Source organism: Pangasianodon hypophthalmus, chromosome 21 (assembly GCF_027358585.1).
Source record: "Pangasianodon hypophthalmus isolate fPanHyp1 chromosome 21, fPanHyp1.pri, whole genome shotgun sequence".
Classification (NCBI taxonomy): Eukaryota; Metazoa; Chordata; class Actinopteri; order Siluriformes; family Pangasiidae; genus Pangasianodon; species Pangasianodon hypophthalmus.
Window position 1 is genome coordinate 14664414 of NC_069730.1, and position 18450 is coordinate 14682863.

The window sequence follows — 18450 nt, forward strand, 5'->3', positions numbered from 1 at the left end:
TACAGCATGCTCAGGCTCAACAAAACTGGACAGTTGAAGATTGGAAAAAGACCAAGCGATGTCTTTCTGATTGTCAACTGTCCAGTTTCACAGCACAGATTTGTTAGTATTGATATGTCTTATTGTGCACTAAGTGCCTAATTAGATCCAGAAAGGATTTTTTCCCCAGTAAAATAAAAAGTCATAAACATTTCTCAGTTCACTTGTACCTATTTCTTATTTAGATTTTCTAGAATGCCTAGAGTATGTCATTTGAACCTATTTCCTAAAGTTTAATAATAAAAGAAGTTAATACAGAGTTAAAACTTTTGATTGGCAGTACATATGAGTGGGTTCAACTGTATTATTTTTATGCAAACAACAAGCAATATACAAAAGTTTGGGATAACAGTCAGACCAGGGGCTTAGAAATAAAAATAAATCAATAAAATTAAAAAATAAAAGGAAATAAAGGCACTTTCAATATTTTCATGGCACATTTGTTATGTAAAAAAATTAATAGTAATAATAATAATAATAATAATAATAAAAACAGGGTATTTATTACTCTATTTACATGTAGGGATGAAGAACTCAGTCATGACAATAACTGTGTTGATGAATAAATTAATTATTTAAAGGTAAAGTTATTTACCTTATTTATATATATATATATATATATATATATATATATATATATATATATATATATAATGTTATGAAATTGAAATGCAGGTTAGTTGGGGAAAAAATGTAGAAAGCCAACATTTTTGAGTCCAAAATGGTTTTATGAAGAGGAGAAATAAAACACAACAGTGTAACAGATGCACTCATCTCATGTGTCTATGTGTGTGTGTGTGTGCGCGCGCGCTCAGGATTTTTCTTTTCGGCTACGTAATGCGCAACAGGAGGGTCACGTGACCCGAGTGACGGCGCTTCGGCGAGTTTCCGTTAGCTGCGGGCAGGAGATGGTCAGCGCAGGCCGTGGCCACGGTGTGTGATTTACAGGAGGAAAAGTCGCTGGAAGTACGGCGGGAGAGAGACAGTAAAAAAGGAAAGCAAAAAAAGAAAGAAAGAAAAAGAGAGAGACGGGGAATAATGCCTCAAATGTTGTAGGGGGTTTTGAAATGGCCATTAGGGAGCTGAAAGTGTGTCTTCTTGGGGTAAGTGGAAAAACTTCCTCAGCATTCTTCTGCCCGGATACTTCGAAATCCAGCGACGCGTTATTTTCACTCGTCGAGTAGCTTATAAACAGCCCTAAACAGTCTTAAACACGTAAGAAAACTGGAATTAGCTAGAAAATGTATTGTGGTTTGCTTATTCGAAGCCATTTTGCTATTTTTTTTCCACAACCGCCTTGCACTTTAATGGAAACTTGCCTCTAGAAGTAGCTAACATGCTAGCTAACATCAGTTTAATGATGCCAGCTGTTCTCAGGGGAAAGTAGCTAGCCTAATTAACGGTTAAAAAAAAAGTCGTTAGAAGTCGCCGGATGACGTCATGGCCTAACGTGCATATTCACTGAATCGTCATGTTTATTTGCATATCAAAGCATGTTACATGAAGAAGGAAGAAACATTGAAGACAGAATGGAATAGAAAATAATAAATTAACTATTTGTTAAGGATGTAGTATGAACACAATATTTGAAATGAATAGATAATCTGTGCTAAACAAAAATGATTAGGAGGTGGTTTTTTTCCTTTTTTTTTTTTTTTTTTTTTTTTTTTTTTGGAAAGCTTGCCAGGAAGGTTCACAGGACACATCTGATTGAGACTAGAGGAGTTCATCAGGACTGGGATCCCTCGAGACTCGCTTGAACTTGAGTGATGTAGCTGAGGTTGAGGAATTGTCAGGGCCATAATTCACAGACCAGAAGTCGTCCTTGGGCGCTGTCACCTATTAGTCCAGTTCCTGAGTCTGAATCAGAGTTTGTACTTTATAATTTTGGTGTGTTTGCTTTTGGTTTGGTTTGGTTTGTTTTCTCACATAATTAAATGAACCAAAAAGCAAAAAAAAAAAAAAAAAAAAAAGCATGTAGGGCTGAAAAGACATGCGTAAAACTCCTTCAGAAATCAGAAATCCGACAACGGAAAAAAGTAAACAAACCATTGTCATGTGTGTAGAAATCATAAAAATCACCTGAGCACAGAGAACAGAAATGACTAGTTTAAAACATTTTGTGTGTCTCATTTTGTCTGTCAGTCCCAGTCTCACTTCACATCGCATCATACATCAGCTATGTGCATGTAGTGTTGTTGAGGTCTGTAGTACACTGACACATCCCACATCTTTTTAAATGTGGCACTGCGTTGGTTTCACATCTAAGAAATGAAATCCTTGAAATCCGTCCTCTGGCTCAGGTTGGGGGTCGCTGCTCATTTTAGCAGCTCACATCTACAGAAAAATGCAACCCAAAGCAGACGGCCTATATTTGGGCAGATTCAGAATCACATTCTCACTCGAATTTTGTGTTCTCACCCACACAAACGAACCGCACTGAAGAGGAAAATGTAGCAGGGTTTGATTCAAACGGACTAAACACTGCATATGTAAAGCACACTTTCTAATGTCTGCTGAAAAATCACTGGGATTTCTTTGGAAATAAAGTCTCTCAAGGGGTCTAAAAGTCGCCAAATCTAGCGCGGAATTCACTAAGTTGGCAACATTGGCCATTTTAGCAGAAATTCACATTTCATAAGCGTTCACAGTAAAGACGTATACCAGCCATTACATCATCATCATCATCATCATCATCTGGCCTGCCTGAGCCTGAGAACACATAAGCTACGTCCCAAACTGAATACCAAAGTGCCAAGTATCACACTACCTACATTTACAGCCCAAAATAGTGGGCTATTTTTGCATGCTACTTGGTATGTCAGTTTTCTTTTGGGGACATGGTCACATATTTGTGGTGATGCTATGCCTTGAAAAAAGATGAGCCTGAGAAATGTTTTTTGCTCCTTCTGAATGGACCTGGAATAAAATTCTAAAAGAAAAGAAAAAATCCTCTTTTCCATTTCTTCTTTTGCAAACGCAGGACACAGGAGTTGGGAAATCAAGTATTGTTTGCAGATTTGTCCAGGATCACTTTGATCACAACATAAGCCCAACTATTGGGTAAGTACATGCAAAATATAAATTCCTATATTGTATCCCGCATTAGACCCAGGTGTGTCTTTACGGTCTAATGCACTGAAATTCGTGATTAACCATTGAAATGTGCTCATAAGCTCGATTTATGAGTGGCAAAACCAGCCTCATCTTGTCTCGTTTGGTGCTGGAATGCAAACAGTCTCGGATGTTTTCATGAGTCAGCCCAGTAAAGCTGAATAAGGAACTTTTTATGTCTCAAAGTTGTTTAGATAAGCGCTTTATAATTTACTGCTCCCAAATGAGCCACTAAAATAAATCACTGTGGGTATTGCACGAACGTGTAACACATCAGCTGTGTGCATGTAGGGTTGTTGAGATCTGTAATACACCGTAGTACATCCCAACAACTCCCAGTCATCGGGTTTTTTTTAATGCAGCACTGTGTTTTTTTCACATTTATGTAATTAAATCATCATCATCAGGAGCACTTTTCCAAATGTACATTTTTATCTGGTTTTGATCTGAAAATAACAGCCAAAAAATGCAACTGCCTGTATGCTGAAGTGGATAAATCACCAGCCTGGGTTCCTGGGACAGTCGGATTATGTGTCCATGCTATCCGTTTTTTAATTCAGCAGTCTCAGTAGCCTGTTAGGAAGCTTTTCATCTGGTTCGTATATTTCTCAGTGGTGTAGAGAAACTCAATTCTGTGGTGTGCAGCACTCTTCCAAACCCTAACACCTGCTGCCCTACACACGAGCACCGAAGATGTGGTCTGGCTGTTGGTAGTAAAATATTTTATTCCACATATTAATTAGCTTGAACAGATGCGAGAAACAGTGACAACACTGAGCAAAATACCGCACAGCGTAGGACAAAAACTCTAGCCAAACTCAAATAATGTCTTCACGTAACACCATAGCTCATAGCCAAAGACTTTTTTTTCCCCTTCTTTTATTGAAGGCACAAACATGATGCTGCATCAGGAGAGGAGCAAGTCTTGGCCTACATAAAGACGCATTGATGTACATACACTAAATGGACAAAAGCCTGAACATCACCACCATATGTGAGCTTTTCCCAAACTGTTGCCACAAAGACAGAACGCACAACTGCCTAGAATGTCTTTATTATGATTTCCCTTCAGTATAACTAACAGGCTCAAACCTGTTCCAGCTTGACAGTGCCCCTGTGCACAAAGAGAGCTCCATGAAGACATGGTTTGCCAAGGTTGGAGTGGAAGAACTCGAGTGTCCTGCACAGAGCCCTGACCTCAACCCCACTGAACAAATTTGGGATGAACTGGAGCACTGACTGCACCCCAGACCTCCTCACCAACATCAGTGTCTGACCTCACTAATGCTCTTGGGGCTGAATGAACACAAATCCCCATAGCTACACTCCAAAATCTAGTGGAAAGCCTTCCCAGAAGAGTGGAGGTTATTCTAACAGCAGAGGGGGATTACATCTGGAATGGGATGTTCAACAAGCACATATGGGTCTGATAGTCAGGTGTAAACACACTTTTGTCCATATAGTGTAATTAGCTTAATTAGCCAATCACAAACATGGGGCTAGGCAAACACATTGGAGCATTTATTTGCAGGGTCTGCACTAGGGACAGGTTTGGGAAACTCTGGCCTATTCTGATTATGTAAATTAGTTCTGCGTCAAATTTGAGTATGTCAAAAAACATGGTTTGAGGAGTTTTACTTGTGAACTCAGTTTGTGACATCACAAAATAGCCTTAACCTATTATCGTTCAGTATGTTAATTATTAGAGGATGATGTGCTAACTGGATAGGTTTAATGACAGAACTGGAACACTGTTCCTATGACCTATGAATAAAATAGCTGTTATGGCAATTTTGCCTGGTTTGGCCATCGTTAAATAAATCACTGAAGATATGACAAAATGAAACCTAGGTACAGAAATTCCCCTTTTGTCTACTTCTGACAAATGCTGGCTAGTTTACTAGCAACAAACTGGGATGCTTTCTGTTAATGTTTCCTATATTGTCCTCTTCAACCTGCCAAGCCAGTCTGAGTTTCAGACATACAGGGTTGTATTTTTACTTTTTTTTTTTTTTGTAATTGTAATATGGCAAATGTGATAGCCTTGTGTAACCAGGGTAGTGGAGGGGAAAGAGTGGGAATGAAATTGAGAAGAGGACAATAGGTGTTTTCAGTTTGCATTTCATAGGTCTATGCAGGTCTGTGTATTCTTAATGAGCGTAGAGAAGGTATAGAAATGTTGCTAGTTTAGCAGATAATCTTTCTTGCATATGAATGCACACATGGAGATTAGTGTATGGAAAAAACAATTATAATTCATGAGTGTAAACAATGTGAATATCTGTGACTGTTTTGTGTCTACACTGAATGATAAACTGTGTTCTTAGAAATAGAGTGAGAATATAAAAGAGTATACTTCCTTCTCATTTCAGACTAATATCAATAACAAAGAAGCTTCCTCCTATTCTCATCCCCACTGTAACATTTGTGTCACACTGTTTCCATAACTGCTCGTTGTTTTCTGTTTATGTGTCAGCGCATCGTTTTTAACCAAGACGGTCCCCTGCGGCAATGAGCTTCACAAGTTCCTGATCTGGGACACGGCAGGGCAGGAGAGGGTGAGCGTCTCATCTTCTGTACACCTAGCAGTCAACACTGTGTTACAGACGTGAATGTTAAGTACCGCATGTTAAGTGTGCTGGAACATTTTGAGGCTGGTTCTATTTTAAAAGTACTGCTGTTTTCAAAAAAAAACTTCCTGAGTCTAATGGGACATTCAGACCTAGATGAGGTTGTGGAGGAATATTTCTATCCTCTAGCTCTCATAATAATCAGATATTCTTAACATTAACTCATTTAAATGCTTATTTATGAGAAAAACAACACCCACATTGCGGTTAGAGAGCACTCTGTGTAGGGAGATAAAAACATACTTTTTTTATCTGCTTAGGTTCAAAAAGTTTTTCTCTTCTGTGTCCAGCCCTGAATCTCAGGAATGTCGACCTCAGAGATGAGTAATATAATTCCAACATGTATTATGTAATGGTCCAAGAATGAATCCTAATATAAACTATTGTTTTGTTATTGTCTGTCTTAACCATCCAGCTAGGGAGGAAGCTGATGTTTTCACATGTTTTTCATATACTAAATATACTAAATTTCATATTCACTACTCTGATTGTAACCTGCTGTGACATTTTGTAGCCGTTAGCTCAAGGCCACCAGGAAAAAAAGAAACACTTGCTGTGTCTCAATTCGTCTACTTATACTATGCGCTCTATTTGTGATGAAAAACTACATACTTTTGCGTGTGTAGCAAAGAAGTATGCAAGTACTGGGACATACTAACACGCCATGTAATGGAAGAGAATGTTGTTGCCCGGAAGAGAACACTGTCACCATAAACAAACTCATTCCTCATTGCATTTCAGCTTTTCTTCATCCATTATTCCTTTTATAATTTACACTGTATAATTTAATTTACCATTTCCTTGATTTAGTTTTCCACATTTCATGTACACTTCTCTAAAATGCGAAGTGTACATGAAAATCTACCAGAAATAGTAGACCATCCAGGAACCTTTGGGATACTCACTTCAATATATTACGATTCGGGACACACTAATTCTAATCTCAGATACTATTTAGGATACATAGTAGGCGAATTGGGATGCAGCTATTATCATCCATTACATTTAATTGTGGTCCTTTATGTGAGTTAATGCTTGCTGGACAAATTGATGTTGTAGTCTCGTGCCGGGGAGATTACCCCAAATCCACACCGGATGCGTCCTAGTTATGCTTCCGTACAACCTACTCCTAGGAGAAAGAGCAAACGGCAAACCCAGCATTCAATTATCTGGTTTGAGTAGGTGAATTTATAAGTCACATTCACAACATTTTTTTTGTTTTGAGAGAGATATTATCTGTTTAATCATTAAAGCCTAGTTCATGAGCTACCAGAATCCCTTGCCGACAATCACACGCCCCTCTCAGACAAGCCTCAAAATAAAACCCTTCTGATTACTAATTGCACTCACCTTTTGCTCATGAACTCCTTAGCTTCCTGTATAAATGTCCCTCACATTCTATACAGGTTTCCATAATAAGATATAAGATCAAGATCAGAAAATCTGCTCCAGACTCCACCATAGTAGTTGTATAGCTAGTTAAACATTTTTGCCAAACTGTCATTAAAAGGGAGCTAATATAATGTGGATGTAAAGCAGGAAAAAAAACAAGAGAAGATGAGGAAGCAACTCCCATTGCTACGTCTTATTTGCTCCCAAGCTTTCATTACCATGTCTGTATTGATTGTAGCGATCTGCCAGTTTAAATGATAAAACCGTTCACCTAAAGACGTGACCTGAGACTATGGGACAGTGAACAGATGAGTTTTGTAGTATACAAACACTTTGCTATCCAGCTGGTAGATTACTAGTAGTAGTAGACTTTGGAGATTATGATTTTAAATGGAATGCACAGGTTATAGCAAGTGTGGCTTTGTGAATCCAATCGTGTGGAGTTTATGCTTCACTTACATGCAAAGGGGAAAATAGAGGAAACTTAAAAAAAAAAAAAAAACTGAGCTTGATGCACTTTTAATGCACCTCTGACACGGTCCGTGTTGATGGAAGCGCTTGTTAAATGGAATTGAATGAGGTCTTGACGCAATATATATATATATATATATATATATATATATATATATATATATATATATATATATATATATCTCCACATATTTGACTTGACACAGTTTTTATGCCGGATGCCCTTACTGACACAACCTTCCCCAATATTATCCGGGCTTGGGACTGCCACTTGAACATACAAGCTAGTACATGTTCCACCCTGACTTACTAGTGTTTGTGTAATAATAATGTAGTTTAAAAGATGCCCTAGAGAACCTGAGATTTGTAATAATTCCATGCAATGTATCTCACTAGTTTCTTTGTTTCAGGTTTCTCTCCCACCTTTTTCTTTAAAAAAAAAAAAAAAAAAAAAAACTCCTCTTTCTGCCTGATCAGAACTGTGTGGGTAGGTCAGATCACGTTATGATTGAGAGTGAAAGTGGAGCTGATGTAAGCAGACAGCTCATTCTGATTGGTACTTTGATAGGATTGATGTCACCTACCAAATATAGTCATCCCCAACTCGAATCAGCCAGAAGCAAGCGGCAGAAATTCCTAAATCTCCTAACTGAAAAAAGCAAAAATCTTCCTTCCGTTGTAGTCAGTGATAAATTCACTGCAGAAGCTATATATAACGGTAAGAAGCTAATTATGAAAATGAGGTGACATGAGACGTATAGATAGGTGACAAATTAAAAGAAAAACTTGAATGAAAGATGCTTGCAATGCTTGAATAAATGTAGATGCTTACAGGAAAGGGCTCTATAATCTTTATGTGAATGTTCAGGGTGTAATTGTTGTGCCTGACGTGTTTTTTCATATGGAAAGGTTCCATTTTATTCCCACAATTGCATGACTATTCCTATTCATCCCTGAGCAGACGTCAGCAATGTCTTTACAGGAATGGTGTGGTGATTATACCCCCACACACAGTGACCACATGCTCTTAGTTCTGCATGCTTGAGACCAGAGGTCTCTCTATGTCTGACTTATTCACTGATTTGGATGGAAATGTTGGTGCGTTTGAAAAATGCTGAGCAGGTATGTTGTCTGCTCTGATGTTGCAAGTGCATGACATCACTCGAAACCAGTTGGTCCTATCCATGAAATCCACACTTCCTCTTGGTGATATATTCCTGTTTTGTCATCTCTTGGACTGGACAACTGTCAGATGGCCACATTGTATTTAAAATAAAACAGTGAAAATAACCATGTTTTCAGGCAGACCAAATATTAACATTGGGTTTTGTTTTTACCCTTTGAATTATGAACTCACTAAAAGATTAAGATTATTTAAAGGTGGTTACTTAAATACAATATATCTGCTTTGCTTTCTTGCAGTTTCACTCTCTGGCCCCGATGTACTACAGAGGATCTGCTGCTGCCGTCATTGTGTATGACATAACCAAACTGGTAAGTTCCTCTGCAGTTTTACACTTGTGCAGATAGGTAACTTGTGGTTTCTTTAGCCTTACAATGAGGGGAAATAAGTATTTGGACACTTTGCTTTTGTTATTTATTTATTTCCAGTGCATATTTACACACACTTTGAGCCGTCACATGACAAGAGTTGCAGGGTGACCTGAAAGCAGCAGGAACAACAGTTAAACAGTGAACAATAAGTAATGAACTGCACCACAATCATCTCCATTACTACACCCCATCCAAAACTTCTCTACTAAAAAGAAGCACAGAGATGCACATCTTATACATTTAGACAAATCAAAACTGTTTTGGAACAATATACTCTGGTCAGACGAAACAAAATGAGAGCTCTTTGGCAATAATTCAGCTCGTCATGTTTGAAGAAAGAAGGGTTGCACATATGATCTCAAGAGCACGACACCCACAGTGATGCACAGAGGTGGGAGCATCATGATATGGGGCTGCTTCTTTGCAAATGGTACTGGGGCATTATAAAACATCGAAGGAGACATGAATGGATAATCGTGGAGAAGATGGACGTTTCAACAAGACAAAGAGCCCAAACATACAGGCAAAATATCTAAAGAAGGCCTTGCATGTCCTAGACAAGCTCCTGACATGAGTCCCTTGGAATCAGAGTCTATCAGATGGATCCCCGTAATCTTGGGGAATTGAAGACTATTTGGCAAAAGGAATGGGCCAAAATTTAACCACAATGCTGCGAAAACCTAATTAGGTCTTACCGTAGATGTGTTTTTTTGTGTAATTGCCAACAACCATACTAATGCAACAGTACTAATGTTGGTAATTTGGGATGTCGGAATACTTTTTTCCCCTATTAATTTTGTTTTTTTTAAAAAATCTTTGTTTATGCTTATAAATACATTTTTGTCCATAATTTATAAGTAAACAGTGAAAAGACATTACGGGTATAAATTTGAAGTGGATATATGCACTGGAAGTATAATAAATAATAAAAACAAAAGTGACTGAATACTTATTTCCTCTCACTGTCTATACTCAGTTAATGGTGGGATAGAAGCAGTGTGTAGAAGGACAATTCACATGTTCACTTGTCCTTGTCATTTATTTGTTGTATTAGCTTTATTGGCCATGATTGCTGCTAATACTGTGTATTTGTTGGGGTGGATATGCTGTTGCATACAGAATACAGTCCATATAAGCACAAGATGGATTTGCACATGCATTACTGTAGCTTTGGAGAGTTGGAGAGTCTCTTCTCTCTGCAGGACTCCTTCCAGACTTTGAAAAAGTGGGTGAAGGAGCTAAAGGAGCACGGCCCAGAGGATATTGTGGTGGCAATTGCAGGAAATAAGAATGACCTGGGTGATATACGGTGAGCATCTCGAGCAGTCTGAGTTTTCCTGGCTCTCTCTCTGCAGATCAGATTGAGTTTAGATATGAAAAAGTTGTGGGTAGGGCTTTAAAGTTTGTCTAGAATTTGCACTGTGTGGTATCAGTCAGTCCTCAGACCCACTGGTGGAAATGTAAAAATTCTTCAAGGTGTATGTATGGTTCAAATGATAGGGAACTGACCAATCTTACCTAAGAGAGTATTAAAATCTAGCAATGCAAAAACAACCAATTGTTAATAGCCTAATTAATGTAACATAGCATAATCAAATAGTAAGACAATCTCCCAGTATTATCTGTTTAAATATACTGCTTTATTAATCCTTGATTTTTTTTACTAGTTAGATTTACTGTTTTTTAATTTTTTTTAAAGATCTTATTGTATATGGACTGGCTTTACCTGTCTGTTTTTATTAGACTTGTATTCCCTGTGAAATTGGGCAAATTTTGTTATCTTTGGAGTTGTTCAGTGCAACGCTGACCTGATTACCTTGCATTTTTGCAGGGAAGTTCCCACAAAAGACGCCAAGGAATTTGCAGAGTCAATTGCAGCCATATTCATCGAAACCAGTGCTAGAAATGCTGTCAATGTTGAGGAACTCTTTCAAAGTATTAGTAAGTGTTGCTTGAATTTATCCTAATAATCTTTAGTAAGGTACTGAGTTGATATCATGTAACCACTTCCTAAAGGTGTTTGTTTTTTAAATATTGTAACTGTAACAATTTGTTGTGCGTTTAATATCTCTGTTTAGTATTTCACTATGAACACATGAACACAGTCACCACTACCAGCAACAAGAATGTTTAATTGCAGTGGAAAGATTAATACACGCATTCATGTCATTTTTTCATTAACCTTTATGGATATTCAAATATTAAAATTAGGCACTAGGCGCGTCTACCGTGGAATACTTTGTCATGTATAGACTACCTGTTAAAAAAGTTTGGACACAGTAGATTTAATATATTTTATAATGTCTTTATGGATGAAATGTGTTTCTAAGACCATTGTAAATTCTGATTTTAATGCCCATGTATCAGTTTAATTTTTAATCAAAATGTATTTTAATAAGTAGTTTTGTTTTTATTATTAGATTATATCCCCAAACAAGTAGTTTTTATTTAGAACTTTATCTAGAACATAGGAAGCTTGTTGTAAGAAAAGCTTCCTGGTTGAGAAGATGCTAAGAGTGTGCAAAGCTTCATCAGGAATACTGTTTTCTTGGTCACTGTATAATTCCATATGTGTTATTTCATAGCATTAATGTTTTCATTAATATTCTAAAATAGTAAAAATAAAGAAAACCCCTCTATGAGTAGGTGTGTCCTAACTTTTGGTAGTGCATATTCACCAGCATGTAAACAGAGGAGATGTTAGAATGCAGTGTGCAGTAATCAGTATCCAAATGTTTGCCTGCAGGTCGGCAGATCCCCCCTCTGGAGAACACCGACGTGGACAGCAACGAGTCGTTCAAGATTACACGCCAGCCACTTCCATCAGCTAGACGCTGCTGTTAGAGGAGTGAGGAATTTGGCTTGCTCTCTTCCTCATAGCTGGATATTTAATTTAGCTTTATAACCATCATAACCTGTAACCTAAAGTTAGCCTGACTTTACTGCTGAAGTAAAAATGAATTTAGATTCAGCAGTTTTAAGCACACAGTAGTTTAACGAGTTTACAAACAAGACACAAGGCAGATTGAGCAATATTTCCAGTGTTCAATGTGAAGCAGTGGAGCAGAGTTAGCTGGCTAACTCTGTAAGATTAACTTCATAAGGAGCAGAGCCATAGATCTTAAAGCATTGGTGTCAGACTCCACAGTCCTGAACAGCTTAGAACCCAGAAAAAAGACAAAACCCTAAAGCCCGATTGTGCTGTTTGAAAGTACTAACCGTCTTTGTTTAATGTTGGTCCAGTATCAGCTTGCCATATCCAGATGTTCTTATTCATAAGGACACGAAAGGCAAACAAACCCCAAAAGCATGTGTCTTACTCTGAGGATTTTAAAACGTATTAGAAAGCAATTTGCTCAGAATGCCTTTAAAAACTGCTCAGCCTGTTTACATTAGACTTTTATAACCAGTTACTTTACCAACGCCCTCAACTGACAGCTATAATATCCACCATATGTAGAATATAATCAAAGTGTCTCTTAAAAATTTAAAAGCAGATTCACACAGATTAGTCAGTTTACCAAGTCTAGGTCAGAGCAAAATGTATCTATTTATATATTTGCTATTTGATTTAGTTTGGTTTCACACTGCACAAAATTAAATGAGCGTAAAAGCAAGAGGGGCTGGTAGGCCTGAAAATGTCCTTGTAAAACTCTTTCGTTGATTTGTTCAGAAATACTGCAACGAAAATGGTAAAAAGCCTATGTAAAGTAAACAAAGTGAGCACGGAGAACGCATAGCTGAGGCTAAATAAATGATGAGATAATTATGTTGATAACTAAACAATTTGTTTACTGCATCTAGAATTTTTATTTGCTGGTCAAAATATCCAGAACACATGGCATTTCTGCAGAGATTCAGCTCGGTCTTTTGGTTCTGTATGCACCATGCAGCTCGCATCTCCAAAAAAAAAAAAAAAAGGCCACCCGTAACCCAAAATACACAGCATGTTTACTTTACCTCCCGCATTTGGGTTGATTCGCTTGCTCACTACAATCAAACTGCAATAGAATTTGTTAGAAGCAGCCCGAGTCCGCCTCGCTCAGACCAGACGTGTTGGACCAGTCGTTTTGGTTCTCACCCGCCTAAAAGAATCACATTGCAGGAGAAAACAAACCAGGATTCAATTCAAACAGACTAAACACTGCCCAAGTGAAAGAATCCTAAGAGGTCAAATTTAAAGTGAAACCAAGTTAATGAATTAAATATGAACCAAATGGGACGTAACCACTGCTCAGTGCTCAGTCACAGGTAGATGGTTAAGGATATTATAGACTGTTAGGAGTCATTACATCTTATGAGTTTTATAAAAGCTACACATGTTAAATTTGAGATTTACAGTTTTAGTATTCCTATCTCCTTTTATTCGGTACACTAATGAAATTTTCACAGGAGACATTCCAAGTAGAATGATGATCATTCCTGTTTTATAATCTCTCATCATTCATCGTTGTCCTTGGCTGTTTTAATGTCATCTTGAGTTTGAAAACGTAGCCTAAATGTCAGCAGTATACATGTAGGATATGTAATATTTGTAAGAAATGAGTGTGTTGTTCAGGTGTGCAGTCAATAGCTGAAAATCTATTGTGCAATTCTGCACCAATTTATGCATTTTTATAAATGTTGCCAATAACTTGTACAGGATGCTCAATTATCCAAAATGCTTGTAATTATTACTAATCCATGAAGTGTCTTAAAAGTGTGGTACTGTGAGAGATGAAGACGCTAACACATACGGTAGTTAGCATTGTACTTTGAATGTGCATGCCATCCACAAGTGCCTAAAGTATTCATAAAATGTAGTTGTAAAAGTCGATACAGTGTTTAATATGTAGGTGAAAATGTAAACTAAGCATTGTGCATTTCTAGATTGATCACTCTACAATTGTGTACGGTTTACATGTTGTTACATATTATTTAGTGTTACAGTCGTGCAGATGTTTGCACCCTCACGGTTTTTGCGTATGGAAAATGTAAGTGTATATTAAAATCATCTAAAAAATAACAATGGCAATTGCCACCTCACAGCTCCAGGGTTTCCATCCAATCCTGGGTTCAGGTTACTGTCTGTGCAGAGTTTCATATGTTCTCCTCCTGGTCCAGCTTCTCTGGTTTCTTCCAAGCTCCCAAAACACATGCCAGTAGGTGGATTGGAGACAATAAATTGCCGCTAGTTGTGAATGTGTGTGTTATTGCTGATGGACAGGCCTCACATCCAGTGTGCTCAGGATAGGCTCCAGTTCTACCGTGACCCCGACCAGGATAAAGCACTTATTGAAGATGAATGAATGACTAAACATAATTCCAAGAAATAATCAAATGTGTATCTTGTAAACAAGATAAGAATCCAAAGTTTCGAAAATAATTAAAAATGTCAAGGTTTGAGCTGATAATTGGCAGAGTTAAAACATAATAGAAATGCTGGTCACACAGTCAGGCAGTTGCCTATGAAAATGGCTATAAAATAAATTTCTGCCTTCATTTTGTCCTAAGTGGGTGTAAACGTTTGCACGTGACTATAAAAGTGGTTATTTTTTATAATCGGAGTCAGAAGCACTTTGCCAAGTTAAAGATTGATTGGTGAACAGCCACCAGGGGGCAGTGCGAGTTTGACTCTTAAAACAAAGCACATCATGCTGGGTCTCTCTCTTTCTGTGTCGGTGGAGGTGAAGTCTGTTCACCCCTGATAATGTCCACAGCGCCTTTACTGTGTCACTGATTTGTGTTTGTTGTCGTAAGTAATGTACCGCTTTTCACAGCCTTTTGTCCGGATTATTAACGAAGTATGTTGAAATATTTTCAGTTTGCAAAGCCTCAGAAGAATCATAATGAGATCAGAGTCTCGGTGCAAATTGAAGTCAGTTTCAGTTGAAACAGCAGGTTAATTTTACTTGGCTGTGTCACAGGTTTCTTAATTGTGTAAACCACTAAGAGTGTGAAAATTAAACCTGAAATAGTTCTAGCATAAAGGATAGGCTGTACCAGGATTTAATACAACAGGGTATTTATTTATACAGAGCAAACCCTGAGAAAAACACAAACCTTTTAACACATAAATCTTAATGCTGTGTGTTATTTTATATCCGTCTTATCCATCTCTTATCTGCTACAACAGAATGACCAAGACAGATGTCTTTGCTTTATGTATGCTGATGCATCAATTACCAATACTGCCTATAATAGCAATAAGCAACAATGCCCTTATTATTTACATAAATTATTTACATCTGAATGCTGATCAGAGTAACAGTTTGTAATAAGCAGTTTGTTAATAAATATGCACAGTAACTTTATCTTGCATCTTTGTATTTAATTTTATAGAGAACACTGAACATTATAAAGAAAACTCTGATGTGTTATTCGCCTCCATTTCCAGGCCATATGATATCGATGGAATTAAAGGTAGAGTCAGCAATTTTGTTCCAAGTTAACGAAAGCTGCTTTTAGATTTCAAACAAATGCAGCCTTGTTCCAGTCTTTCCTCCAAAGCCACACAAGCAAAACAAATACAAACATGCTGCCTTTGAAAGATGAAGTTCCTGAATTGACAGGGGGGGTTGAGATACCTCCTTGTCTTGATTGGTTGGAGGTTGGTAGTACAGTTTGTTTGGTCAGGCCAGGCTCCTGTTTCATAAGCCTGGGGTGCCAAAGAGAACAGAGGTTTTCTTCTAAAACAGATATTTTGCCAAATGAAGACAGATCAGCCAATCAGCATGTGAATCTTGAATGACTGACAGCTGCACAAGTCTCATATTAGTAATGTTTTGCCCGGTGCTCTTGTTTCGAATTGATTTTCCCCACTTTAAAAATACACTGGCGCAGCACCCTCTCTTTCTGCTAAAGTAAATAGAGAATGTTTTTGAATTCATTAATGTGAAATAAAATGTGTTTGACTTCTTTGAATTAATATTGCATTATAATATTCAGGATTAACATCAACATAACATTATAATTAGCATTATATTAATAAACAATAATTAAATATCATCAGTTACGGAAATTTCGGCCACCGAAAATGGCATTTTTGTTTTTCTCCTGCAAGAGAAAAAAAAAGCTGAAAATTCTAACTGAACTAGAAGAGACCTACAACAAAGTATCAACAAATAATTTTAATGGTAATGATAATTAGAAAGTGATTAAAAATGCTACTTTGCTTTTATATATTATACAATCTGTAAACATTGTTCTGAGATTAAAATAAAAACTACACCTTTAATCAAGTGAATCTCTGGAAGTCTGATATTTTGTGGAACTCAGTGTCACTTATCAGGGTCTGTTTTCCTAAAAGAAGGAATGTTAAGCTTTTCATAGCTGTTTTAGATTTTTTTTTTTAAGTGATATTGCTTAAATAACTCTCCTGATTAGAAATATAAATGATTTATAAAGGTGTATTTACTTGTGTCTTTTCCTATCGTTCGAGGAAATCCATGCACAACGTGGTGGGAATAATGGGATGTAATTATCTTGTATTCGTGGTCTGATGGAGGTCATTTGTAAGTAAATAGCCGTTTTGATTAAAGAGGCTACGAGTTGGATTTGTTTGTGTTCCTGAGCAAATGTTGAAAATCCTAACTCCAACACTGACACCTGTTTCTCTCAACATTTAATTGACGCTGAGTCATGGCTTGGTTTAGGCATCAACGAATTTACTTTAGGTTTTACATCTGTGATGCTAAGAGAAAGTTATGAATAAAATCTGTCCGGAAATGTTCAATCCAGTCCCCTAAACCTTTTCAAATCCAGTCCAGGACCAAATCAAGTGTGTGAAGCTGTGTGAAGGAACTTATCTGAGCCTCAAGGAGCACTAAGTACCATCTTGAGAGTGTCACTGAAGAACATTAGAGGAAGATCGTGTTGAGGACTAGTCTGGAGTGGGAGTTACAGTCCCTGTAGTAATAAGCGTTTTGTTGGGTGTAGATTACTCATCTGTGTGAGTTAACACTCTGTCTGACCTCCTGGCTTTTCTCTTGTCACAGGCTTGTCTGTGTAATACCCGAGGTGCCTCAGGTTAATTTTAAGCATGTTTGTTTGCGAATATGTGTGTGACAGGTCGGCGAAGGGGAGTATTATGGCTTTTCTTCACTTCCTCTCAGCTGCCCGTCACTTGTCTGGACTACTTAATGCAAGAAGGATGGAACTGGACAAATGCAAAGGGGAAAAAAGAACATATTACCAAATGTCAGGAAAATGTGTAGCACGTCACCATGGGAACATTCACATGAAGATGGTGCAAAAAATCAGCTTCCTTCAATTCAACCACAGAGTTTCTGAAGCTGCTTGATAGAGATGCAGTGTGTTGGCCTTATACTCTCTGCTTTCTAATGACATTAAAGATGCAGTAAGTAACATTTTTGTGTTTGATACAAGTCTGAATGAACTGTAAGTCATATATTGTTGTCCTACATGATATAAAAAAAAAAAACGAAGTGAGTCACGCAACCTGCACACTGTAACCACAACACTGTTATTGCTTTTGCCTTCCAATTGTACCAGATAATTAATTAGCCTCTATCTAGAGCAGTCTCTTTACTACACAGTGTACATCTGCCATTTTGTAGTGGTGTCTAAAAACAGTGGAGGATACCCAGTTCACTCTTTTAATCCCATAATGCACTGCGCTGTTTGGATGTGATTTGTGCGTACTGTCACAGAGGAATACAGTGAGCTAAGAAGGCAATGCGCCTTCAGTGTAAATCTGTCAGAGATTTATTAACAAAATAGATTAGATTGATTTTCCAATAGTTAGCCTAAGTATGGCAGGTTGGAAGCTTTGTGTGCCTTTCTGAAACATCTCAAATTTGACCTCAATTACACTCATGTTTGTTCACTGATGAGAATATTTTTTTCTTATTGAAGAAGCAGCTTCCATTTTTAGGATATGGCACCCCTGGAGCAGAGCGTGTTTAGGGCCTTGCTCATGGGCCCAGTGGCAGCTTGGGAGTGCTGGAGCCCCTGTCCTTCTGATCAGTAACTCAGAATTTTAACTGTTGAACCACCTTGCTTGATCCCCTGAGCGAAATGTCATCTTCCTTTAATGGCAGACTGTCATTTTTATTTATTCATTTGTCTTTCTTCCAAATTCTCCAACATGCTCCCATTTGCTCCAAAATAACCTCCCACAGCCAGCTCTCCTGTATTAGCTACCAATCATGTAGCCTAACACACAGAGGAAAGTGCTATCTGCCCTCTTCCACATACATGAGCTGACAGATGCCCATTATTGGTTAGTGTCACTCTGATTGACAGGCGA

General features: G+C 37.7%; 1 protein-coding gene across 1 annotated transcript; it reads left to right on the forward strand.

Annotated features, from left to right (window-relative positions):
• Positions 1-917: 917 nt before the first annotated feature.
• On the forward strand, positions 918-15493 carry rab31 (RAB31, member RAS oncogene family). The gene is made up of 7 exons (XM_026925359.3): positions 918-1142; positions 3023-3102; positions 5630-5711; positions 9069-9140; positions 10403-10509; positions 11032-11141; positions 11947-15493. The coding sequence occupies exons 1-7, from the start codon at positions 1107-1109 to the stop codon at positions 12042-12044; spliced, it is 585 nt and encodes a 194-aa protein (XP_026781160.1). The 5' UTR covers positions 918-1106; the 3' UTR covers positions 12045-15493.
• The last annotated feature ends 2957 nt before the right edge of the window (positions 15494-18450 follow it).